Below are 26,912 nucleotides of genomic sequence, written 5' to 3'. Positions count from 1 at the left end.
GTTAAGAGCTGTCCAACGCATTATTAAAAACTGGAAGGATAGAGGGGAACCATCATCTTTGAGGAAGAAATGTGATCGGAAAAAAATCCTGATTGATCGTGATTGGCGATCACTTAAATATTTGGTGAAATCAAATGGAAGAAAAACAACTCAGGGCTATGTTCAAAAGTGAAAGTAAGAGCATTTCCACATGTTCAGTGTGAAGGGAACTCAAGGGATTGGGAGTGAACAGCTTAATAAAACACTAATCAGTGAGGCTAACCAGAAAAAAAGGCTTCAGGTTGCTAGGGAGCATAAAGATTGGACTCTGGAGCAATGGAAGAAGGCCATGTGGTCTGATGAGTCCAGATTTACCCTGTTCCAGAGTGATGGGGGCATCAGGGTAAGAAGAGAGGCAGATGAAGTGATGCACCCATCATGCCTAGTGTCTACTGTACAAGCCTGTGGGGGCAGTGCTATGATCTGGGGTTGCTGCAGTTGCTCAGGTCTAGGTTCAGCAACATTATGTTGCCCAAAGAATGAGGTCAGCTGACTACCTGAATATACTGAATGACCAGGTTATTCCATCAATGGACTTTTTTCTTCCCTGATGTTCACGGGCATATTCCAAGAGGACAATGCCAGGATTCATGGGGAAAGAGTGGTTCAGGGAGCATGAGACATCATTTTCACACATGGATTGTCCACCACAGAGTCCAGACCTTAACCCCACTGAGAATCTTTGGGATGTGCTTAAAGAAGGCTTTGTGCAGTGGTCAGACTCTCCCATCATCAATACAAGATCTTGGTGGAAAATTAATGCAACACTGGATGGAAATAAATCTGGTGACATTGGAGAAGCTTATTGAAACAATGCCACAGCGAATGTGTGCTGTAATCAAAGCTAAAGGCGGTCCGAGGTAATATTAGAGTGTGTGACCTTTTTATTTGGCCAGGCAGTGAGTATCATAGATCAATATAACAGCTTTAGTTGCTCTAGGTTAAATGGTGAAACTATTCTAAATATAGCTTATTATACATGTTTTGGGTGGTTGAAATATGCGCATTGCTTGGATCCCGTGCAGGTACTCCTCCTCCCCCTGTACTCCTTCCTGACCTCTATTCAGGAGTTGATCATCACTAGCGATGTGTCATACGCACAAGAGCTGTCTCTAAGAGTCGATGCTTGGTAGTGAATCAGAAGAGCCGATTCCCATCCAGTGAGAGCTGGCTCCCTCACTATTTTTTGTATCTATCTTTTGCTCTGTCATCTCTGCTCGCATGAGGACAGGGTCAGAACTTTGTTTTGACGGGCACGCCATGTGGCCAATCACATAGGATCATACCATTACATGAAAGCAGAGAGAGGGGAACAGACGCCGTGGCTGACTGAGTAAAATATATTAAGATCAGGTTCCACCACAAACCCGCACAAGGACGTTTATACCGTTTGTTTACTGAGTTTGGTTCTGCTTTTGCTTGTGTGGATCTGATCGCAGTGTTTTGTTCATTTATTTGCACAACTTCAAGTTTTATTGAAATATTAAACAAAATTAAGAATGCTTTTGTAACAGAATAGCTGCACAAAATGAGACAATTATTAGGCTCATCATAAAAATATTGAATGCAAAAGGGCTTCTCAACACACAAATCATTTGTATTTGCTGTGTTGGGTTAAAATATCAGGCCATAAACGATATTAAATAATAAATAAAGAGCCATTCGGGAGATGAAAGAGTCGACTCTTCTTTGGGAGCTGTTTCTGAGAGCCAACTCATTTTTATACGGCTCCCAAAGAAGAGACGACTCTTCCCAGTTACTCACAGGTATTGCGCCTTTGTCCATACGTCATCTCAACAAGTTGCCACCATACTGCACTACCGCCATTGTTGTACATCGGGTTGATTTTAAATATTCTATTTAATTATTTATTTTCAAGAAGGTTTATTTAATATCTATACTGTTGATTTTTCAGAAATCTGAATTGAATTTGAAAAAACACGTTGTCGAAACTACTACAAATTCTTTGAGGAAGCAAAACTAAAATAAAAAAAGTCTGTCTCTTTTAAATTGTCAGTGTCTGTATGCACAATGAAACACATTTCACTAGGCTTTAAGTTAAGTGTTTGTTAAGTTTGTGTCTGAAAGTCATCCACATTAGTTTAATTAGAGAAGTTAACAAGTTTTAAGTTAAGTATAAAATACCAAAATATTCTATAACATAAATTTCAGTTCTATTTTCTCGTTCCTAGTTTTGTAGCTGCTTTAGGCAAACTTTTAAAATCATTCTAAAACGACAAAGCGAATTGCTGAAAGAGTTTAGGTGCCAGGCGTTATTGTTTTTCACCACTGGCAAAGTACGTTATTTCTAAGTGTTTTGCTAATCATGCAGTTATGATTTTGTTCCACTCTTATCTGAGGAGTGGCTGAGATGTTCACAGATAAGAAAAATCCACCTACAAGCTGAGACAAGCCAAATATTTCCTTTTAAATTGTGACTGTGAATAAGGCTGAAACTTAAGTGGACCGCTCGCTGTGATAATATCACCTAATCACCGAGGACAGGATTGTTGGTACACTCCCTTTGAAGAAAGAAAAACCCACAGTGGTCACTGAAATAACTTGATACTGACAAAATAGATAACAGAACACTAAAGAACACTAAAAAACAAACTGATGAAACTGGCCTGGAGGCCAAAATGGTGGTACCCCTAGGAAAGATTGAAAATAATTTGACCATAGGGGCATGCTAAACTGAGGTATATCCTGTAATTAGCATCACAGGCTTCTTCAAACTATTAATCAGTCAGTCTGCCAATTTAAAGCGTGAAAAGTAGTCACTGTGCCGTTTTGTATTATGCCATGCGCCACACTGAACATGGACCGCAGAAAGCTGAGGAGAGGCTTGTAATTATAGACAATACGTCTGTGAAGGTTCCCAGTCATCCAGGTCATGGTATATCCAAAGAAGCGTCCAAGTAGCTTCTTCAGTTCTAAGGGGACTGATGGGAAGTTTGAGGTTTGATGTAACCTGCCTGTTCACATGTGTCCACACCAGAGAAGCCACAAAAGCAGTACGAGAAAGACTATGAAAGGATGACACCTTGGCCGGTAGAACCAACGTCACCCCAGACCAAGTCTGCGTGTTGCTCGACCTGTGCTTGAAGACCACCTATTTTCAATTTAATGGTTGATTCTACAGGCAAAAACACTCCTGTGCGACGGGGTCACCAGTGTCACCGATTGTGGCCAATCTCTACATGGAGTTAGGTAGGGACCAAGGCCCTGAACTCCTTCACAGGAACCACCCCTGTCCACCGGTTCAGGTACGTGCACAACACTTCAAGTCACACGAGGTGGAATCTTTCTCACATCACATCAGTGCAGTGGACAGCAACATCAAGTTCACTTGGGAGGACATCAGCGGAGATAGTCGGAAGCCTTCTTGGACTGCCTGGTGCACGTGGAAGAAGACCGAAGCCTCAACACTGAAGTGTGTAGGTAACCCACTCACACTGATCGGCATTTGTTATCGGCACCACCTCCTGGAACACAAACTGGGGTCATCAGAACTCTTCAGCACTGAGCACAGACTGTACCCACAAGATGGGATGGCAAGGAGAAGGAGCAGAAACATGTAAAAAAAAAAAAAAACACTAAGGACATGTGGATATCCCAACCGGGCCTTTGTCAAAGGCTTAAAAAGGTATCCCGGAAAGGACAGAGAGGAGGAGCACAACAAGAGGAAGAACATCGTCATCCCCTACATGGCTGGGGTGTCGGAGAGACTGTGGAGAATTTTCAGAAGGTTATTTCAAACCAGGTAACACACTTAGGCAAAAACTGGTCCACCCAGGCAAAATAATGTGGCGTACGCTGTTCAGCGCAGTGAGAATTGTAAAGAGTTGTACATTGGGGAAACCAAACAACCCATCCACATGTAAAAACACAGGAGAGCCAGCTCATCAGGAAATGACTGAGCGGTCCACCTACACCTGAGGGACAAAGAACACGCCTTTCAAGATAACAACGTCCAAATCTTAGCCAGAGAAGACCGACGGTTTGAAAGAGGAGTAAAGGAAGCCATCCATGTCAGTTTGGAAAAACCTTGTCTAAACAGAGGAGGTGGACTGAGATTTAATCTGCCATCAGTTTACAATACAGTTTTAACTGGAGCCCAGTCAAAGGGAGGGAGGACAGGGACACAAACAGTCACCCCACTCAACGACAGGTAAGTATCTAACTGTTAATGGAAATTAGCTGCACCGGTTTCTGGTTGTTTACACCACAAGTGAGTTTCAGTACTTACCTACTTTAACCTCAAACTTCCCCCCCAGTCCCCTAGAACTGAAGAAGCTACTCGGATGAGTGGTGAAACGTGTCCTCAAATTATCGGCACCGGTTTGTGGTTGTTTACACCACAAGCAAGTTTCAGTAGACGTTTCCTACTTAAACCTCAAACTTTCCCCCCAGTCCCCTAGAACTGAAGAAGCTACTTGGATGAGTGGTGAAACAAAAAACTCTACGAGTCCAGTTGCCTTTTTTAAACGTTTTTTTTGGATATACACATGTTAAAGCTGCTTGGACAAGGCTGTAAGACCATGTCCGAGCAGCTTGATGTTCCTGTGACGACAGTTGCTCATGTTATTCAGAAGTTTAAGGCCCAAGGGACTGTGGCCAACCTCACTGGACGTGGTCGCAAGAGGAAAACTGATGACAAATTGAAGCGACAGATAATATGAATGGTAACCAAAGAGAGCAGAACAACTTCTAAAGAGGTTAGAGGTGAACTCCAACGTCATGGTACAACAGTGTCAGATCGCACCACCCGTCACTGTTTGAGTCAAAGTGGACTTAATGGAAGACAAGCAAATCATAAAAGAGCGAGACTGGAGTTTGACAAAATGCGCATTGAAAAGCCGCAAAATCTCTGGGAGAATGTGATCTGGACAGATGAGGTCAAACTAGAGCAGATTTTGGGTAAGTCACATCAGCTTTATGTTTACAGAAGCACAAATGAAGCATACAAAGAAGGAGGGTCAGTTATGTTCTGGGGCTGCTTTGCTGCATCTGGCACAGCGTACAAATGAAGATTATCAAGGCATTCTGGGACAAAATGTGCTGCCCAGTGTCAGATTGCTCTCAGTTGCAGGTCACGTCCTCCAACAGGATAATGACCCTAAACATACAGTGACACACAGCAGTAAACATTCTACATAGTAATAGCACAGAATAGCATGACTAGTAGTAGATAGGAAAGTAGAGGGCAAGAGCTCTGTGCCAGAGAAAAGAAAATGGAGGATGCGAGAAAGGAGAGAGAAGAAAGAAGGAGGACATGTGTTTGGTGCATCGTCCCCCAGCAGCCTAGGCCTATAGCAGCATAACTAAGGGATGGTTTAGTCCAACCCTAACTATAAGTTTGATCAAAAAGGAAAGTCTTAAGCCTGACCTTAAAAATAGAGAGAGTGTCTGCCTCCCGAACCCAAACTGGGAGCTGGTTCCACAGGAGAGGAGCCTGATAGCTAAAAAAATCTACCTCCCATTCTACTTTTTGAAATTCTAGGAACCACAAGTAGGCCTGCACTTTCAGACCGAAGTGATCTGTTGGGATGATATGGTATAATGAGTGACCTTCTGTGAGTCCTGATCTAAATCCCATTGAATGTCTGTAGAAAAAGGAACTGAAACATGCAGTGTGGAGAAGGCCGCCTTCAAATCTGAAACAGCTGGAGCAGTTTGATCACAAGGAGTGGGCCAAAATACCAGTGGACAGATGCAAAAGTCTCACTGAAAGTTACAGCAGTCACTTGATAGCAAAAGGTTGTGCAACAAAATATTAAGATAAGGGTACCAATCTTTTTTTACCAGGCCAATTTCATTTATTTGTTGTTGTTTTTTTTGTTTTTTTTTTAATTCTGTTAAACCAAAAGTCTGATTTTCATTTGTAAATTTTCAGCAAATTTTTATTTATTACTATTTTTATCAGTTTCAGGTTGTTTTAGTGAACTTTGTGGGTTTTTCTTTCTTTAATGGAAGGGTATCGCAAATTGAATGACGTGGCATTTAGCTGTGTGGATAAATTTAAAGCAAACAGAGGCTTAAAATAAAAAAAATAAATAAATAAATAAATCATGATACTGACAAAAGATTAATACACAGTTTAATACACACTCAGATGCTCACACAGTTCCCATCACCGGTCTCTTTCCAGGAAGGATGAAAGTTTTACACACAAGACTTTCAATCACACGTTAAATATACACCGACTCTCGTAAGAAAACTCGTTTACTTCCATCCAAAATGTGCAAGACATTAGTGCAGGTGCTGAAGTCGGGAGTATGTTAGCATAGTTCATGCAGATCAGTTCATTTTCTGATTGACAACTATAAATAAAGACTTACTCTTTATTTACTGACACCTTAAGATAGTACGTGGTCTGCCTTTCATTCACTTCGTTTCAAATGTAGAACCCTTAATCTCTCTTTGTACATTCTTGTACAATGACTATAAAACCTCTTTTACATGCACTAAGGATGGGCAAACAGAGGAAATTAAATGAGGCTAAGCTTTTTCTCAAGATCAGACGTTTAGAATTCTTCCACGGAAAATGACTCAGAGCTCTGACAAGCAGATTCGTCGTCTGCCACTCCATCAGTTCCTTGGACATATCCGTGTCAAACAGATAAAACAAGCTGTTGGCCTGTTCCAGGGGAGTGGTGCAGAAGTGGCTCTTGTCTTCCTGTGAAATATTTGCTTTGGTTATTGCTCCCATAGCTTCGGACAGCAGATGTCCAGGCATGTACCAGCTCCGGTCACTGGCACCGACAACACAGTAGTCTCTGCTGGTCCATTTTATCGAGGTCATCAGCACAGCGCATTCTTGTCCCATTTTGCAATTCCAGCTCCAAAGCTCCCGATATCCCGGGTGATTTGTTGCATTTATTTTTAATCCTGTCTGTGGCATCAGCGTGCATCTGCACTAGCTTGAAGAGCAACTTAGCAGATGAAAAGCTTTTTTGTTGTTGTTGTTTGTTTTGCAATTTGTTGCCAGCATCAAGTGGTTGACGTTGTCGCCTGGCTGCAGTGAGACAGGATGCACACACGGCACACTTCTCACCTCAACCAGAAGAGGTCAGTAAAACACAGCTTTTCTGTCTGGTGTTGAGCTACCTTGTGAAATGTTCCTGATGCATTCGCCTACAGTGGAAGTCCAACTGTCCTGCAGGCTTCACTATGTCCTCAGGCATGTCAAGAGTTTTGCTGGGGAATATTTTCTTCAGGTACAAGAGCAATTCTGCATTGCTCGATGGGTTCTGGCACCGGCGCGTACAGATTCCCTGGGGTCTGATAATAAATAAAAACACAGAGTTTGTGGAGACTGATAAAGCAGGTGTACATAGCATGGGCATTTTTTAACGTCTCCTAAAATATATATACCTTAAGTTCTTTGTTTCCATTCATCATCATTTCCTTGAATATCGCTGAAGGATCTGGTATGACGGGACAAATGATGGCACTGTGCCTGCAAACAGAGGCAAGACAACAGAATAACAAGTCAGTGAGAGGCAACAGTTGTTTCTACTTTTGCAAACGGGCAGGCTGTTTATTTTAGACAGGGTTCTCGCTGGGCTGTGGAAAAATGATCACGTCACTATTGTGGTCACATCCCTGCACTGGCTCGAAACATATTTTACAGCCCTCTTCTGCTAAGAAATGTAGCAGTGTTTGGGTTACTTCTCTTGGATATTTGACGTACGCTGTACACAGTGGTTTATGCATAGTGTTTGACTTGAGGAAACGGAAGAGGGGAAGTTTCTTTGTGGTCATTCTGAAATGAAGCTTGATGCATGCAAGCGCAACCATGTCACATATTAGCTGGGTTGCAGGCCCAAATTCACTTTACATGAGCGCGATGTGGAGACATTAAACTTCCTGTACAAGAACACAGAGTTCAAGGCCGTAGAGCACATTTTGTGTGCAGCACATATTTGCATATTCACTGATTAGAAGTAAAAACACCTTTTGTAATTTTCAGTCAATTTCATTTTCATTGTGAAATAGTCAGTTAGTCAAAGCACAATGTTTTTATTATGAAGCTCAGGCAACATTTTAATAAGTAGTGTCTCTATTCCTCGGCTGTTTCTGCTGCTCTATTGGCTTCATCAATTCTACTTCAGTGCGCTGTCAAAACTATTCTCAGTTTCAACGTCACCACTCTCATCCGAGGGTCTGTTTGTTCTCAACTGAGTCCAGAGTCCCTAAAGTTCTTGTTGGTTCAAGGTGTCTCAACCGAGGTCTCCATCAGCCTGCCTGCTCTACCGCCATTAGTGGCTAGTCTCAAGGTTTTCCTGTCCCTACGTGCTACCTTCGTCTTGGACCCTCTACGTCACGGGTCAGCAACTATATTTGTCCAAGAGCCAGAATTTTTCTCGACCGACACTGTGAGGGACAGATGCTCTCATAATATAAATAAAATAAGTAATATAATATTCCTTCCACATTTATTATTGTACTTCTTTTTTTTGTTAGCCTTTGACAGTGTTAAAGGGGAATTACAGTTTTTTTACAACCTGGACCTTATTTCTGGCATAAAATATGATCATTTACTCATCCATATAACTTTGGTGTCATTTGGAGTCGTTCGGAAGATATTTATCTCCCATATAATGGGAGTGAATGGGGCACCGAAGCGCAGCCTCTAAATAACGCATTATCTACCGTGAAACACGTTAATTTCACCAATATTTTATGATACACTAGTGCTATTCCCCGTTGAGCCCGGAGTTACCTGTTATCATCATCCGGGGTCTGTAGATTGACCTACTAACCTCTGACCCGGATGATGTCATCTCTGAGTGCCGCGTGCACCCCGTGACGGTCGGCTTGTTTACCTGTAATTTGCTACTGCTAGTTTTTTGCAACATGGCTGAATATTTTTCCGATTCTGAGGTTGTGGACGACGACTTTGTTTATGATGGACGTCCTTACCATTTTGAGCCAGAGTATATGAATGAGGAACTCGTTGAAAGAAGTATGCGGAGGCAGAGAGAGGAACAGCTGGCCAAAGAACAACAAACAATAGACACCAGGTAACTTCAGTCTCAACGGGGAATAGCACTAGCGTATCATAACAAAATATTGGTGAAATGAACGAGTTTCACGGCAGATAATGCGCTATTTAGAGGCTGCGTTTCGGTGCCCCAGTCACTCCCACTATATGGATACACGCAGATCTAAATATCTCCCGAATGACTCCTGAGTAAACGATCGTATTTTATGCCAGAAATAAGGCCCAGGTTGTAAAAAATGGTAATTCCCCTTTAATGGACTCATATTACCTGTACTACTGCTGCAGGCCACTTTAATTTGATGTAATATTCTGGGGGCCGGATAGAAAACTCACTGATGTTCACTGCGCTACGTTGAGTCTCATAAGCTCTTGACGCTTTGGCTAACCAAACAGAACAAACTTACCCCCAATTCACATTCATTTTAGTGTGACACACTTGCCCCTCATACTTGTAGTTTCAAATACCTTTTGTTATTCCTTGTGTGAGAGTATAACTATTTGCAACCTACCCATGCCGCAGGGTAGGGCAAGTTTTTACACGACTTCTCATACACATTGACATTTTATTTGCTGATGAAATAATGAATCATCCAGTGTTAGACGCCAACAAAGGTCTCTGTTTGAGTCTTCTCATGCAGCCTCAAATAATAAAGGTCTGTAAGGTTAAACATTGCCCAGCTTTTATCGGTGTGCTGTCAAAAAAAACTGAACAAACTTGAATTTGCCTGCCTGTGCCGAAAGCCTACGGCTGTTGAATAATGAGGCTTCGTCACAAACAGTTTTTGCCGAAGTGTTTCTGATTCTCACCTCGTGATAATCCGAGGGACTCCAAATCAACTCTGAGGGCGACGTTTAAGGCATCTCAGAGGGGTGATACGTCTTTCAACATCAACAACAGAATGAAATGGTTTTCTACATTTGTTACCGATCCACTTGCCAGTTCATTTAGTGCGCTAATGAAAGCAAGCGCATTCTAATAGCAGCCCTGCGCCAAATCTTTACGCTTCATGAAGGTTGAGGTATTCAGCATTTGTTTAAAATAACAGAGAGCTGCTGATTCAACTGTGTTTTCATGTTTGGAAGCTGTTTTCTTGCGCTGCCATTGAATTGTGATGTGTTGAACAAACATGCGTTTCTAAACAATTCAATTGGGTTTAACGGCCCCACAAAATAAATTCTCCATAATGATCACACAGTTAAATTACCACCTTTCTGATGCCGTTTGCACAAAAAGTGGACTTTATGACAACAATGTACTTAATGTTTTGGCAGCGAGCGTAAAGGACACACACACTGACAGATTTAGTTTTTTGCGAGCTTTCCAGTACATACCTCCTGAAGCAGTAGCAGGACAGGATGACGCAGGCACACAGAATAATAGGGACAACAATGGCGACGACAGTCAGTGTCTCGTCAGGAGGGACATTTTTTCCTGTGATGAATGAAAGACAAATCTTATTGAGCTTTTTAGGACAGTTTCCCTGTTTAAAATAATAATAATAATAATAATAATAATAATAATAACGCTTGCACTCAAATCTCAAAAGCAGTCCAACTCGTATTGATCCTGCAGTACTCCTGCTTGCTCAGATCAGCTGACAGGAAATTGTTGTAGCACAGAAAGAGATCCCATTGCAGCATGTGAATTCTCATAAAAGGCATTACTTGATAACTGCGTTTAATTACTAGCAGTAGAGCCTATTAGCAGTGATCAGTGCATTTTGTATTTCTATGATATGACCAACGGAGGGCTCCAGAGATTCTATACTGCACCGATCCACGGCATTATCTCCTCACAGTCTGGTCTGTGTTTGCACTCAGAAGTGACTCTGCAAATGGGGGTAAAAACACACAAAGACGACCGGAGCAGATGACCCACCCTACGCTAGCGACGATGACCGGGAGCATCTGTGTTTGTAGGACCGTGGGAAGGAAGACGGGGGGGAAAAGGAAGGAAAAGGTCCGTATCCGCCTTGGTTACACTGGCGGGTGTTGAAAGGCTTGAAGACGGATGTGATGGTTGTGTCTGTTTCTGCTTGATTGATGGATAACATTAGTTTAAGTTTTAGTTTTTTATAAGTTAAATGTACTTTAGGGCATAGTTACTTTGGGTGGGTGTCTTCTCGCGTTGCTAGCAATCTGCTGTTTATTTATTTTTTTTACATTAGCCGGGTGTTAGGCAGAGACAGATACTGCCAAGATGGCAACAGCTGGGAAACCACCACACTGAGCTTCAAAACAGCTCTACAGGCTCATGCTCTCTCGCTCAGAGTTGTCTTCTCGGCAATGCACATCTACAAACCTGGGGTCTAATGAATAAAAAGGTGATTTTGAGTTGTTTTGAACGTCTGGGGTTCTACTAGGGGTTGTACCGACTAGTTGGGGCCTGAGCAACGAAGTAGCAGTAGACCCAACGGGGCCATGGAATGGGAGTTGCAAGCCCAAACACAAAATATGTCCAATTTTCACTGTTCCATCAAAATAACAGACTTCCTTTTGGGTTTGGAATATGGCTCCAATTGACTTTTTTGTGCATGGTGGGATGTTACATATGTGTGCAAATTTTCAGATTTTTAGGCGCAACGGGCTTCAGGGGCTGGTCCTAACCCAAACACAAAATATGTCCAATTTACACAGTTACTCCAGTGTATCCCCTAAGACCTGACCTAAGTAGCCCCGCAGTTGCCAATCCCTGGCGGGCACGGGGTGCGAGGGCCCGTTCAAGGCTGCTCGCAGCTTTAATTGACTTTACTGCTGTACCACGGCGCTTTAAGCAGGAAGTCGACTAGTCACGGACGCCTGTGTGGAAATACTTCACTAAAGATAAAGCTCATTCTACCGTGACATGCAGAATATCTAAGTCAGCCCTGAAATACAACAAATGCACTACTGTAATGCACACTCATCTGAAAAGGCATCCGCTAACGCTAGCAGAGGAACGGTCCAAATCTAAAGAGAGAGGGAGGCTGCAAAACAACTATTTTCTAGCTTCGGAGATGTAGCCCTTTTTTTTTTAAATCCCAGCTACTTTATCCTATCCAACACGCTGGAAAGTACTATTAAACGCTATTGACGGTGCCAATTTATATAGACTAAGCATATCTGCAGCGTTCAGTACTGATAAGCTCATGTGTTTATATTCAGTTCTGTTATGTTCTATTAGTTGACATTGTTGCTGTGGTTGTAGAGCCTGTTTTTTTGTTTGTTTTATTTACAGAGCGAGAGCCGCATATTAAAAGGCGTCAGACTGACGGATGTTTATGGTGTTGATGTGGACTACGGACGACAGTAACCTGTGTTCAAGCTTCAATAAACTAGCAGAAAAGCCTCCATAGCTTCCTTTGTGCGAGACACTAAAATATGTATTCAGGTCAAGAACATAGATGTCATAAGCTACACAAAAGAGCTTTGAAGCTGGCCGTTTTAAACGCGCCACTGGACATGAAAGCCAAGTGTGCGTATGAAGCGCTCACTGGTTGACTGATGGGGTAAAAATGTCAATCACACGTCAATTTGCATTTCTCCTTTGCTTTCAGTTCCTGTGGTACAATATGGCTTGAATATCTGACAAGCATGTAAACTTGGTCGGACATTTACCATACTCTGCAGTTTTGATGCCATCGCCGAACACGTCCCGGCAGTTGGAAACAGACTTGACGGTGTAGTTAAACTCGTAACGGCATTTATCACTGTAGGTAATCGTCTTTTGTGTGGTTTCGTTCTTTTCAACCATGAAGGTCAGGGGTTTCTGAAAAATAGTTAAGCACAGAAAACAAACGGTCTTTAAAATGCTCATATACGACATTAGTGATAGTGTAGCGAAACCTCATGGCATAAAAGAGAGAGAGGATTAAAAAAAAACTTACTTTTTGCACGCCACATTCTGTGTAGTTGACGTCAAAATCCCAAACGCACCCCAGTCCAACTTGTGGAAACCCAAATTTCAGGAGAAGATCATTTTCGAGTTCTATGTGCAAGCCTGGCAAAGGTATTACTGAGAAGATAATAAAACAAACAAATGATCTTAACAGCCAGTGTTTAATATTCAACTGTATCTGCTGTAACGGCTGTATCTGCATCATTAACAATTTGATAGACACAGGACCAACCAAATCTGGGTGTAAAGGTGGTTAATCCAGCATGGGTCTCCGCACACACACAGATGGACTTGGCGTGATCAAAGTCCAGTTCGCAGGTTCCTCTGTCAGATGCATCACACAGTTTTAAACTGTTTATACTCTCCTTATCACGTCCACAATACCTGTAATGACAAAAGAAGGAAGTGTTCAGAAGTTTCACAGTCAAAAGTATTTCCCCTTAACCCAAAAAAACTCGCCAAACACGTTGTGATTAATTATAAATTTAGGTCAAGACGAGTCGAGCAGAGTTAAAAAATATAACAGGAAGTGCTTTTGTGAACATTTGTGCACAGATACAAAGCAGGTAAGTGTGTGCGTCTCCTCGACTTTGTTCTCACCTGTAAGAGACCTTCAGACCAAGAGACGTATTTACTGGCATCCAGGACAACTTCAGTTTGTTGGGCTCAATGAAACATTTGAAGTCCTTCACCACTTTGGCTGTGAAGAACAACAATGTGTCAGCATTGCGTACATGTAAATATCTTGAGATCATGAGATCATCACTTTGCCATATCGATGTACAAAAAAAAAAAAAAAACCTAAGCCACATGGTGCTCTTTTCCTAAACCTAACCAACTAAACATTTCCCCGCCCAGCTTGGTCCACCAGTCACATTCTGCTCCAGAACAAATCAACCGATTTGAGGTCAGATACAGGAGGTGGTCTCAGCTCCTTGGAGTAATTAATCGCTCGTTACAGCTTATTTATACACTGTAATATTTCGTTGGACCGCCTTTAGCTTTAATGACAACATACATTTGCTGTGGCATTGATCCGATAAGCTTCTGCAATGCCACCAGATTTATTTCCATCCAGTGTTGCATTAATTTTCCACCAAGATCTTGTATTGATGATGGGAGAGTCTGACCACTGCACCAAGCCTTCTCCAGCACATCCCAAAGATTCTCAATGGGGTTAAGGTCTGGACTCTGTGGTGGACAATCCATGTGTGGAAATGATGTCTCATGCTCCCTGAACCACTCTTTCACAATCTGAGCCCCATGAATCCTGACATTTTCATCTTGGAATATGCCCGTGAACATCAGGAAGAAAAAATTCATTGCACATAATGTTGCTGAACCTAGACCTGAGCAACTGCAGCAACCCCAGATCATAGCACTGCCCCCAAAGGCTTGTACAGTAGACACTAGGCATGATGGGCGCATCACTTCATCTGCCTCTCTTCTTGCCCTGATGGTTCCCCACTATCCTTCCAGTTTTTAATAATGCCTTGGACAGTTCTTAACCCAATTTTAGTAGTTTCTTCAATCTCCTTAGATGTTTTCTCTCCTTGATGCATGCCAATGATTTGACCCTTCTCAAACAGACTAACATCTTTTCCACGACCACAGGATGTGTCTTTAGACATGATTGTTTAAGAAATGAGAAGCTACTCATTGCATCAGTTGGGGTTAAATAACTTGTTGCCAGCTGAAAGATAATCACCCATGCAGTAATTAACCAATAGGAGGCTCGTACCTATTTGCTTAGTTAAATCCAGGCGGCAACTTTTTTTTGGTCCAGGCTTGTCCCTTGAACCCAGCAAACATGTTAACTCTCCATCGGTGCCCGTTCACTCAACATGCAAATCAAAACTCATATCCCTGCTGCAAACACAACTGTGGCGTGCTGGCCTGACACAGACACCCAAAAAACGCTTTAGGAACAACTAAAAAAAACATGAAGAACAGCATAAGGTGTTGACCTGTCCTCCAAATTCACTAGATCCCAAAGTATCTGTGGGATGATCCACATCCACTGGTCTAAACTGTGGCCATTACGTACAATTATTGCACGTACCGTTGTTAAGATTAAAGGAGAATCATGCAGGCAAGATATAAAATAACACAATGAAGGCGTTATCATTTAAGTTTTGTGGTTCTTACCATGTGGCTTCTTCGTCCTGATGGTTATAGTCGCTGATTTGCTCTCTTTCCACTCTCCACAAGACTTTGTTTTAACAGTGAAGTTCCACTGACCAGAACCAATTTCCTCTGTCAAATAGTCCTGAATGTAAAATGTATGTGGCGTATATGCGTCCTGGAAAAAAAACAACAACAACAACAAACAACAGATGTAATTAATGACGACTATGCCAACACATCTCTGACATTTTAGATAACTGCTGACGTTTAGGAAAGTGGAGGATGTCCTAAGGGGGATGTCCTAAGGGGGATCTCCCAAGTCTGCCAGTCAAAGGACTAAAATCGAGGTGAAGTCACTCGTGTTTGTCATCAGATTTACTGACTACTCAACTTCCCGCCTCTGCTCTAGCTTTGCATGTGCACACATTTCTGATTTTCTGCACTTACTTGTTTTTTTGTTTTTTTTTTAAATTAACAGAAACAGTGCATTCATTGAAGGGGCACAAAAAAAACAATTTACTTTTATTTCAGTACTGCTCTTCCTTAAAGTTGTGAGGCTAGCTAGCTAGTTAACAAGCTAAGTGCCTACCTTACAATTCCCATAATGCAACTTGAAAGAACCTTTTCTTTTAAATCTCCCTATCTAGTAAATGCACATCCAAAAGACTTATGAGCACTCCATCCATGCAACCAGTTGTTTTGTACTCCTTTTCCTGCTAATTCAAACAGGATGCTACCTGTCGAGGACCACGGTGCAAGGAGACATTCTCTAAAGTCTAGTTTTAATTCTTCTTCTTTGGATTACGCCAGCAATTAGTGCTGTTTGATCTTTTGCAAAGCAAATTGTTGTGTGCCGCTCACAAACTGACATCCTAATCCGTCTGAACTAGTTTTTCTGGACACCGCTGAAAAGAGAAGCACCGGTCCAAGAACTCAACATGTGTTTTGACTGGTTGGCAGTAGCGTCATTTTACAATATGTCTGCGAGTGGTGCAAATTTACAATAGCAGAAGTCACTCTTAGCTAACGTGTTACATCAGTCATTTCTCCAACCTGAGAGTCTCCGAATCTCACCGGTTCTTTTTTCCTTTGCCAGCTCACACCATATTTGATGGTGCAGTTGTCCGGCAGGTGACGAGGCTTGTTCCACGACCAGGTCACGTTCACGACAAACGGATCTAACCAGGTGTATGACAGATTCACTGGTGCAGGAAGGTGATGATCTACGAGGCAAATTTTCCAAAAGAGAGCAGTTAATATCACCTTTTCGCACGCTGTTTGGTAAAAAAAAAAAAAAACACACGCATCTACAACTAGAACCAGCTAATCTAATCGTCTAATTAATAAAAATGTGTATTATTTCAATATGAAAAATGAAGGTGAATGCATCTCACTTGCCAAGTCGTTAGGTACAATAGTGAAAACAAATGCATTCTAATGTTGTGCTGCAACTAAATCCCCCTTCGTGGACGTTGTAGTGGTGACTGTGTGCAAGGGTCTAGTTTATTATTTAGCCTAGCACGCAGACCCTAGCATGCACATCTCAGAAATGGTTTCGTCAAGGTCCCTTCACTATTGTGAGCTTCTGTCGAGGACCACGGTGCAAGGAGACATTCTCTAAAATCTAGTTTTGATCCTTCTTCTTTGGATAACACCAGCAATTGGTGTTGTTTGATCTTTTCCAGCAAATTGTGGTGTGCCGCTCACAAACGGACATCTAAATCAGTCTGAACTAGTTTTCCTGGACACTGCATTCTAATGTTGTGCTGAAACTAAACCCCCCTTAATGGACGTTGTAGTGGTGACTGTGTGCGAGGGTCTAGTTTGTTATTTAGCCGAGCACGCAGACCCTAAGATGGAGTTGTCAAAAATAGTGAGAAACATTTGTCAGTGCAACACAGCACAATTTCAGTTACACTACAAACCACAGACTACAAAATATCCAGGATCTCAGGTATTTTAAACAAATGCTAAATAGCATCACTTTAACGAAAATAAATTTTAATGAAAGTCTGATATGCTGGAATGCTTTTGCTTTCACTTGTGAGTGCGTCAATTTTTTTTTTTTTTTTTTTTTTTTTGCGTCAAACCGATTTTAATCTATTGCGGAAAAATCACGTCAAGGAATCAAATGTCACATTTTAATGAAAACATTTTAATAAAACGTAAAATTTCCCCTTAATCTCCCCCTCCTTTTTTTTTTTTTTTTTTTTTTTTTACGTAATGGTGATGCGTCTGCTCTACCACTTCCCGACTGTGGTTATTGTATTCAACACCTGTACTTACGAAACACAGACGTAAGTGCTTTTGGGGAAGTAAAAAAATAAATAAATAAATAAAAATTTGAAGTTAATAATTTGAATCCAAACTCGACAGAAAAGCATTTGGGAATCTTGTTGTCTTTTTACTTAATTACATTAGCAAAAATTTTGATTTATTTATTATTATTTTTTTTTTCCGGTACAAATGATAATTAGAAAAGCAACCAGGCAGGTAGGACTCTCTTAATTAAATAATGGCACACAGAATTAATATACTTTATATTATTATTATTATTATTAAATAAAGAAACAGAAGAAAACTTGTGCCTTTTAAACAGTTATTGACTATTCTTAATCAGGTTCCTTGAACTGACCGTACATGGCGAGCGCGTGCTTCAATAAAAACCTACTAATTGAACTTTGGTTGGGCAGGTTGAGCTCGTCCAAACAACAACCACAGCAAATAAGACAAACCTTTAAAAGTAAATAAGGAGAGCTTACCTGCCGTACACCGGAGTGTCATGACTGTGGCGGCGCAGAAGAAGACGAAGCAGTCCCGAGTGACAGTCATGTTGTCCTCAAGTGTCGGAGCTTTATTTCATCTGGGAAGCAACTCTGGATTCCTAATGTAGTCCCAAGTAGATTTTTTTTTTTTTTATTATTTATTTAAAAAAAAAAGAAAAGAAAGTAAAATAAAGACCTCCGAGATAAACGGTGTTAATTTGTCAAGGTTAAAGAAGCAGAAAAAAAAGGAAAAACGGTAAAAGTTCCAAAGCTCCACACGCAACCAAAAAAAAGTACCTTAATAGTCCCTTTGGCTCGAGGTGTGTCGAGTCTACCGGGAATAGAGGGGAGGAGTCGAGGGGAGAGAGTGGGAGGAAGATTGTGACGAGCCGGTCACTTGAGTGTGTGTACGTAAACAGCTTGCTCCTCCCGGACCGCGCGCCTCCTCCACTCCTGCAGAGTTTGAACGAGGAAACCGGCGCAGCAGGATCTTTTTAAGCAGGGCGCACCGCGCATGCGCGAGATCCTGAGCTCGATAAGGTAAACCGCACGCATCCATCCATTCCTCCAGGAAGTCGTCAGGGCCTCAAATGAGTCTGCGAGTCATTAAGCTGATTATCTGCATGCTAATGGGTCCGCGCAGCAACAAACAGCGCAGAGTGGACAAGCTGATGGTAGAAGACCAGTGGATGGGAGGCACATAGAGTGTGTTTGTGTGGTCGATTTTGTCAAGTTGCGGGAGGCAATTTCGTAAGTAATACTAAAGTTGTGGGGCAACACTTAAAGGGGGTTAAAACATTTGCACAGTTAATTACAGTTATGGCAAGGGTTAGGGCACAGGTGTCAAACATACAGCCCGCGGGCCAATAGCGGGCCGCCACAGGTTCTAATCTGGCCGGCAGCCATCATGAATTTGCAAAGTGAGAAAACTACACAGAAGACTGCAAATTTTTTTTTCTAGGAATACAACCGCTGCTCCGGCACGGTGGCGTGGCTGTTAGCACTGATGCCTCACAGCCTTTCTGTGTGGAGTTTGCATGTTCTCCCTGTGTCTGTGTGGGTTCTCTCCGGGTTCCTTCGGCTTCCTCCCACCGTCCAAAGACATGGTGGTGTTTCTAGATTGGCCGTGAGTGTGAATGGTTGTCTGTCTCTCTCTGTGTTAGCCCGATACGATGGACTGGCGACCTGTCCAGGGTGTACCCCGCCTCTCGCCCGATGACCGCTGGGATAGGCTCCAGCCCCCCCCCCCCCCCACCCACGACCCTTCACAGGACAAGCGGTTGAATGAAAAACTTCTATCCCTAATGTGTCCACTGCTTTAGTAAGAGAAGGGGACAGAACACAACACTAGGACTAAACAGCAGACAGCAATGTGCCCAAATTGCACATATTTTTAGGATAGTTTATTAAATGTAAACATCCTCCTAATCTACTTGTTCTTCTTTGCACTTAAACAAACGGAAAAAGTCTGGAGTCGTCGTGACTTGTAGGTTATTATTCTGTTGCGTTACTGGTCTGGCCCGCTTGAGATCAAATTGGGCTGTATGTGGCCGTCCTTAACTAAAATGAGTTAGGGTTAAGCACTTAGTTGAGATGGTTGGGGTAATATATATATCAGGGAATAAATGATAAAGGTCCTCACAATGATAAAAACGGGAGGTTGTGGTTGTATCGGGGGTACGTCCTGGTTTCTGTCGACCAGTGCCGCGTCCTTCACGTGACTTTACCAAAATTGAACTCTCGTCGGCTTTCACTGTGCATGCGGGTTCATGTTGGAAACCAGTGTTTTCACTCCAACGCATTATCTCTTATTCTATTTATTTGAATGCTTGGAATCCGTAAGCGTACCGTATATCGTACCTTGTCAGATCAGATCAGATCAGATGTTACAGAACCCAATGTCCTGCCCCATGTTCAAATCACACACTTTCAGTTTGGGATGCATCGGTGATGGGCAGATGGAGCCTTGAAGCTTTCCATCGAAACTGCTTTGAAAATTTTTCCGCGCACAAAACCCCCGTTTGTTTTCATCATTGTTGTTTCAACCGTTTGTGATGGCCTCTTGGCTAACTTGTCTTGCCGCAGCGTCAACATGGAAAAAAAACCCAGACGAGAACAGGAATAAAAAACACTTCAATTTAACTTTCTGTGGTTCAGCCATTGGTTTCGTCAAAGAGCTGAGACAGAGCCGACGGAGGTTTGGTGTGACAGTGCTGCATTCATCTCTAAAGATCCCATAACACTGCTAAACCACGATACCCAGAGCAAATTAAAATAGTTGACGTTGGCGCTGTGACATAAACATCGGTGGGAGGCCATGAAGACTCATCGAGTATAGCCTGAAATGACCAAAAGGTGTTCTGATCGGAACTTGCGATGCGTCATGAAAACCACACTCTTGCATCAGCGTCGCCGGGGTTCGATTTCCTTTCAACGCTGAGTTCTACTCAAAGCTCATCAATTAAACAGTGAAATGACATCTGGCGTAGTGAACACTCACTACTCGAGATCTTTTAAGCTACGGGCTGTTATTATTTTACTTATCACAGCTTGCAACCCATTTTTTGCAAAGCCTCGATTAGCCATCACTAGGCGCCATTCGGGGGAAACTCTCCTTTTTGCAAGGCTCCAGAAGAACAAGCTCCCCTGTGTCACAGGCAAATTGGCGCCACTCCAACACGAACACTCACTTTGCTTTATTTATGTTGTTTCTGAATCAGCGAGGCTTCCAGGGATTCTCGAAACACACTCCTCCAAAGCCTCGGCACAGTACGTCCCATCACTGGAATGCAGGCTTCTGTAAGTTTTAATCTACGGTCCACATTTCAGCTGGTATATAAGAGGAACTAATACCGTACATGTGCCAACTGTGTGACTACTGATTTTTACTCAATCCCTAGCTTCAGCATTTCTCTTTTTTGTTCTTTTTTTTTTGTTTCTTTTAGCTAATGCACTTTAGCAACTCAAGTTTTCACATTTGAGCTTCCAGGTTTATTTCCAGCAAAAGCACCGCCATGCATTTTGAGCTTTTCTGCAAATTCAGTTTCTGCAGCTTTACGCATTTGCAGCTTCTTTCATTGACCGGATGTCAGCTCCATTACATGCCATTTACTGGCATGCCTTCATGTGAGTAATGCGATTCAGAAATTTCAGTTCAGAGTACTGCATTTGCAATATTTTTCAGTATTGCAAAACACTGTGTCCTTTCAGCTGATTCACCCCTTCCCAGCATCATTTTGCATTCATGAATCAGACAAATTTCTTTCATTTTTCCAAACTGAATGCAGAGAGTTATAATTGCCCCCTCGCTGAGGCCAGCATTTGAGGTCAGTGTTTCACACTGAAGAAATAAGTAATTTTAAGCCATTATCTCGAATAAAAATACTGTAACCACACTAACAACAAGGTAGTTCCTATTTCAACAGAAGTAATGGTAACTGGATGTAAGTTATGAAAGTTAAAAGTGTTCAGTTAACGTGAAGGAGCAGTCTAACTAGGTTTTAACAAAATAGCACGAGATAGACATCAACGGAGAATTATAATTAGATCATGCATGCTAAGCAGAGGTGTATAGTAAAGAAGTAGATGTACTACGTTACACTACTTAAGTAGTTTTTTTGAAGATCTGTACTTGAGTTTTTTTTTTAATCAGGACTTTTACTCTACTACATTTAAAAGTTAAAAAATATACTTTCGCTCTGTTGCTGTGACGTTTGCCACCTCGTTACTCGTTACAAATTAAAATAGAAATATAATTAATCATCGAAGGATTATTGGAATGGGCGTGTCTGAGAGGACGAGAGGAACAACGTACGGTACTCTCACGAGGTTTAGAGGTAAGGGCGGCGGACATCAACATGGCTACCTCCGCAGTTAACGCTGATGAGGAAGACACAACAAGTGTTTTTTTTGTTTTTGTTTTATCATACCACATCTATTTCATTCACCTGAAAGTGAAATAAAGAGAACAAGGGAAGAACCAGTTTTGGTTGTTTTGCTTCTTTTTATGCGTACTGTAAAAATACTTAGTACTTTACTTGTACTTGTACTTTTGATACTTAAGTACATTTAATGTGAGCTACTTTAAGACTTTTACTCAAGTGATTTTCTTGTGGGCGACTTTAACTTTTACCAAAGTCATTTTCAGTTATGGTATTTGTACTTTTACTTGGTTGTTTTTTTTTTTCAAGTACTTTATACACCTCTGATGCTATGTAGCAACACCTATGTTAGCATAGGCTGTTCTTGTTCATCCGCAACCTGAAGATGAAACTGAAGTAAGTTCAGTCATTTAAACTTTAAACAGCAGAAGAAAAATACTGAACGCCCCAGCAATCCTCTTAGCTAGCTACTGACCTAAGCTAGCTAAGGATCCTCCTGAGCATGTGCAGAGCAATTGTCATCACTCTAGCTTACTGTCTCATTCAAGTCCAAGACATTAAGGCTACGCATCTACAGCATGCAACAAGCACCAACTCTTCGCCCCTGCACAATGAGTCACAGACGAATATGTCGGACGAAACAGCCGGACAGAGCTCGGTGTGAACGTGCAAAGATGCTCACAGTGGAAAATCAGACAGTGTGTGGTCAGCTAGTCATCTGACGCTTGAGCTGCCAAAGCAAACGTTTCAGCAGAAACAATAATACGATAAGTAAACAAGGCATGGTTGAATTCTCTGGAGTGCCCCCTAGTGGAATCCTTCAGTAGCAGCGTGAATAGGACATAGACAAGTAAGACAGCCCCGTCTTATTTGTCTAAGATATAGGTTTTTTCCCACTCATGCCCAGATCCTGACTTAAGTCACATTTCAACACCTCATATCGTGAGAGGCTGGAAACCAGACGAGTAGGTGCTGTCAAAACATTATCAGATTAATGCATGAGGGCTTTGAAATCAACAGCTTTACGTCTCTGCAGCCGGAGAAAGAGTTTGCCAGTTAAACACGTTAATGTTTTCTTGGCAGTTCACAGATCCCTTGTTTGCGTTCACTTTAAAGTCGAGAGTGACACCCATGAACTCCCCCCCCGGCTGTGAGATTTTCTCAACGGCTATCTTGGAGCTCGAGTAATGATTGACGAAATGCAGTATTTTTTTTCTGCAACAAGTTTTATTGGAAAAAAAAAAAAAGTAAGTTTAACAAGCAGCCAAAAAAGTCACAGATATAATACATACATACAAACATACAGGGATACAGACCTAAAAATGTACAGCGTGTCGACAAACTATGTACATCCGCTTAAATATCATTCATCTATCTGCTAATTTTCAGTGTAGCACTTGTGAAATTGGGTGAATTGACCAGCGTGTGATGCTTCTTATTGAGATACATTGAGACATTTTTTTTTTTTTTCAGAAGGCAGAGCACAAAGGCACAGGATCTGAACCCAGATGAGGAGCTCGCTTGAGCGTTCGATTTCAAACGTCAAAAATAAAAAATAACGCGCTCTCCATGATTGTTTTAAGTCTTCGATAGATAGAATTCGAAATCGCGTTTTTGTCTTTGCCTGGTTTCATTTGCGATATCTAATATAGTCTAGGACGCTGATAAGATTTTTTATACCTTTACAATTTAACACCTACTATTACGCAACACAAATGACCCATAACAGCAGCATTATCACACAGCTTTATTACAACCCTGAGCTCTGTGACTTTGGACTGACGCTCTGCTGCTCTTTAGACGCGACTTATCTGCTCGCCGCGTGCCTTGTAACCTGGCAGGAATGCGCAGACACCCTAAACCTTTGCTCCGCGGAGGACCTCAATGCTTTCAGTTTGTCGCAAAAAAAAAGAAAAAAAGAGAAACAGAACCGGTTGAGTCTGTGGTTTGCTCGCCACGCCCGCCCTCTGGCCCGCTGGCCTGCCTGCTCGCCTGGCACGAAAGGCCCGGGCCTAAAGGAAAACAAAAAGATGACACGCCACCATAAAAAGGGTGACACTGTTATCAGAATGTTGACTCAAGTAGTAAAAGTTTGTTCTGGAGTGTGTGTGCATAGATCTGGAAGGCAACCTTGCAAAGAGAGGACGGGAAGGGAGAATTGCTTTGCTACGTTTAACTAACAGTCAATCCTGCAGGTGGTTGCCGAGGCAGGAAAAAAAAGTGCAATGCGGCCTAGCATGACTCAGCTTAACACCTACTCCTGACATGCAGACGTTGAGTTGGTGCAGCCGTAATACATTCTCAGAAATACTGCTGAAATACTGTGTACATGTGAAATATGCTGCAGTGCTGCAGTGGCTTCACCCTCAACCACCACCAGCACCAGCAGCGAGAAGAGATGGTCGAAGACCACACAAAAAAAATGGCATCTTCTTCGCCGGTGGCATGTTTTTTTGGCAAGCGTAGCAGGGCAGACGTAAAATTGAGAGCCGCCCTGTTATCATCCAGTTCGGACGGTCGGGGGAGAAGGATGTAGACGAGGGTGGGTGGCCGCGGGCAGCAGTGGGGGGAGGGAGGTCAGCCCAGGTCGGCGGACATCCCGCTGATGGCACTGAACACGTGGAGGGAGTTGACTTGCAGCAGCGAGCGCATCATTTCCTCCTGGTAGATCTGGGATCAGAGCAAGACACAAGACGGGGGTGAGTGTCGGCAGCAGGAGCAAACAGGAGCTACGATCAGCTCTGGTCATACACTCTACCGCTAGGATGTGACATGTATTTATATGATGGAACGTTAAAAGCAAAAGCCGCACAAAAGAGTGCAACAGACCTAGACATTATGAAGAAGTTCAAAGACGCGGCATGTTGTTTAGTTTCCTTATCAGTATTTATCCGAGGTCTGATGTTTGTTTTCGTTGGCACGACCGGTTTCCCCCGCCGGTTTAACCACCATGCCGGCCTGATAATTGACCGACTTTCTTTCATTCTTTTATCATTATTATTATTTGATTGGCAGAACAAAGTTAAGGTATGTGCTGCAGACCAGGATTGCTTTAAAAACAAGTCAAACATAAAATAGCAGGTTGCAATCATAAAGAACGCTGTCTAAAACAGATCCCACAGAAACCCACAGACCATAAGCCGAATCTGTTACAACTTGCCATCCATCCCCGCAGTGATCGGACCGCTACGTCATTTACAGTAAAACTGGGAATGACGGACCACCCTCTGAACATTACGAGGAAGTCTGACACCAGAGAACTGGGATCGTAGGGTGAAAGTGACTCATCTGGGGTTTTGATAAAAACGAAACTAAATTGCAGAACATCTGAACTTTTTTTTTTTCTAAAAGTGACATCCCATGCAATGCAACAGTCAAACTTAGTGTGTGTACACCCCTGGACTAAGCTGAAGCAGTCTTTCTGTTTGGATAAGAGGGTGTCGGGGTGGCCCATCTCGACATGACAGTATTTTCCCACGACTCTCAGCAAAAACTCAAAATAATCTGTCAGATTGGGAGGGGATGGAGCCGTCTTTATGTCTCCCCATAGATTTTCTATATTTAGGTCTGAAAGCATTCAAAAATATTATTGCTGAAGCCTTTCGTTTGTTGATGTGGATGTGTCGTTCGGAGTGCTGTCATGCCCAAAGCTGAGGGCTGGCTTCATTTTCAGCGTTTGAGCAAACTCCCGAAGTACCAAGAAGGTGTAAAAGGGTATGCAGTTGTAGTTTTTTTTCCCTCTGAAGTTGTTTCTGTGGCATTGCATAGGTGGTTCTGATATATACCAATCAGGCGTAACATTATGACCACCTTCCTAATATTGTGTAGGTCTCCCTTTTGTGCCTCCAAAACAGTTGTGACTCATCAGAGAATGGACATGGGCCTTCTGAGGGTGTCCTGTGGTGTCTGGAAAACAGGATGTTGTTAGTGGGGGGGTCTTTGAGAAGAGGGGCCTCTGTGGATCATCCCACAGATACTTGATCAGTGTGGGATCTAGTGAATTTGGAGGCCAGGTCAACACCTTGAGGTGTTCTTCATGTTTTTTTGAGTTGTTCCTAAAGCGTTTTTTTTTTTGTGTGTGTGTGTCTGTGTCAGGCTGCATCCTGCTGGGGATGGCTGCTGCCATCAAGGAGTGTCATTGCTATGGGGTGGGGGTGTCTGGTCTGGTCTAGGTGGGTGCTACATGTCTAAGCAACATCCAGGTCCAAAAGTTTCCCAGCAGAACATTGAATCGTCACACGATGGTTATTTATTTCTCCTGTCAGTGGTCATAATGTTACGGCAGATCGGTATATATCTCGATTACTTGCACAAAAACCTGCTGACTTAATCGTAGCGCATAGACTATTTTTTGTGACACACACTGCAAGTGACTGAGCTGCCAGTCCAGCATCAACTAGCGCCGTCTTCTTTAATTATCACCCAGTTCTTTATGACAGCGTCAGTTTGTGGCTGACTTGCGGTCGAAGTCGTTCTGCTGCAGATTTACACAGAACAAGATCATAATGTCATCTTGTTCCAAACTTTCAGTCACTTCATTTTTTCTGGTTTGCCGCCACCGAGGCAGAAAGCCCGACGACACGTGGAAACCCCGTGTGGTTTGGAATAAGTGAGGCATCGATAGATGTTTTACCAGGATGTAGTTTTCATGTGTGCGTTCATGCAAATGTTCAAACCTTAACCATAACACCAACGCATGTGTGTGTGTGTGTGTGTGTGTGTGTGTGAGTGTAAGCACTATTTGATTAAAGGCATCTCCCATTTGCACTGCTTTGAACGCGATGAGTGGTGCCAGTGTTCGCTGTGATCTGCGGCGCAAATAGCTTTCCGTGCCTCGGACTGATCGGACGAGTTTGTCAAAGGAGGAAATCGGTGACTGCCAAATGTCTCCCGCGGCTGCCAAACCGATTTCAGCCTTTGAATGCTCTGCAGAAATCTTTCCAGCTGACTGCATTTTATTTGACATCAAACTGCCACATTTGCCCAAATCATTTCTCTTACACGCCGACTATGCTTGGAATTCATTTTCGGTACCCCGGACACTTTAACCGCAAAGCGCGTGGAGGAAATGAACTGAAGAAGGTGCAAAATCATATTCATGACAAAAAAAAAGGACAAAATAATGAGATTTAACACACTTGATGATCACATTACCTGTTTTTTTCCTTAAAGCTAAAGGCCAGCACATTGGAGAGAAAAAGTCAAATGAGTTA

General features: G+C 42.5%; 2 protein-coding genes across 6 annotated transcripts in view; both read right to left on the bottom strand.

Annotated features, from left to right (window-relative positions):
* Nucleotides 1-4,945: 4,945 nt before the first annotated feature.
* Nucleotides 4,946-18,208, bottom strand: LOC311490513 (uncharacterized protein). Its single transcript, XM_084548039.1, has 10 exons — nucleotides 17,816-18,208; nucleotides 16,128-16,276; nucleotides 15,075-15,228; nucleotides 13,527-13,626; nucleotides 13,159-13,310; nucleotides 12,916-13,043; nucleotides 12,647-12,797; nucleotides 10,382-10,481; nucleotides 7,417-7,501; nucleotides 4,946-7,323 (listed from the first exon to the last, which is right to left on the bottom strand). The coding sequence occupies exons 1-10, from the start codon at nucleotides 17,883-17,885 to the stop codon at nucleotides 7,228-7,230; spliced, it is 1,185 nt and encodes a 394-aa protein (XP_084404165.1). The 5' UTR covers nucleotides 17,886-18,208; the 3' UTR covers nucleotides 4,946-7,227.
* Nucleotides 18,209-22,679: 4,471 nt separating this feature from the next.
* dock11 (dedicator of cytokinesis 11) overlaps nucleotides 22,680-26,912 on the bottom strand; it is a 77,442-nt gene continuing 73,209 nt past the window's right edge. For 4 of the 5 annotated variants that reach the window (XM_084544083.1, XM_084544085.1, XM_084544084.1 and 1 more), the window contains one exon: nucleotides 22,680-24,369. In XM_084544083.1, coding sequence (XP_084400209.1) covers nucleotides 24,277-24,369 — 93 coding nt within the window. In that variant the 3' untranslated portion in view covers nucleotides 22,680-24,276. The remainder of the gene's footprint in view (nucleotides 24,370-26,912) is intronic. The other variant, XR_014699049.1, reaches the window with a different exon arrangement.

Source organism: Chelon labrosus (assembly GCF_963514085.1).
Source record: "Chelon labrosus genome assembly, chromosome: 1".
Lineage (NCBI taxonomy): Eukaryota > Metazoa > Chordata > Actinopteri > Mugiliformes > Mugilidae > Chelon > Chelon labrosus.
This window is presented reverse-complemented; position numbering and strand designations above follow the sequence as displayed.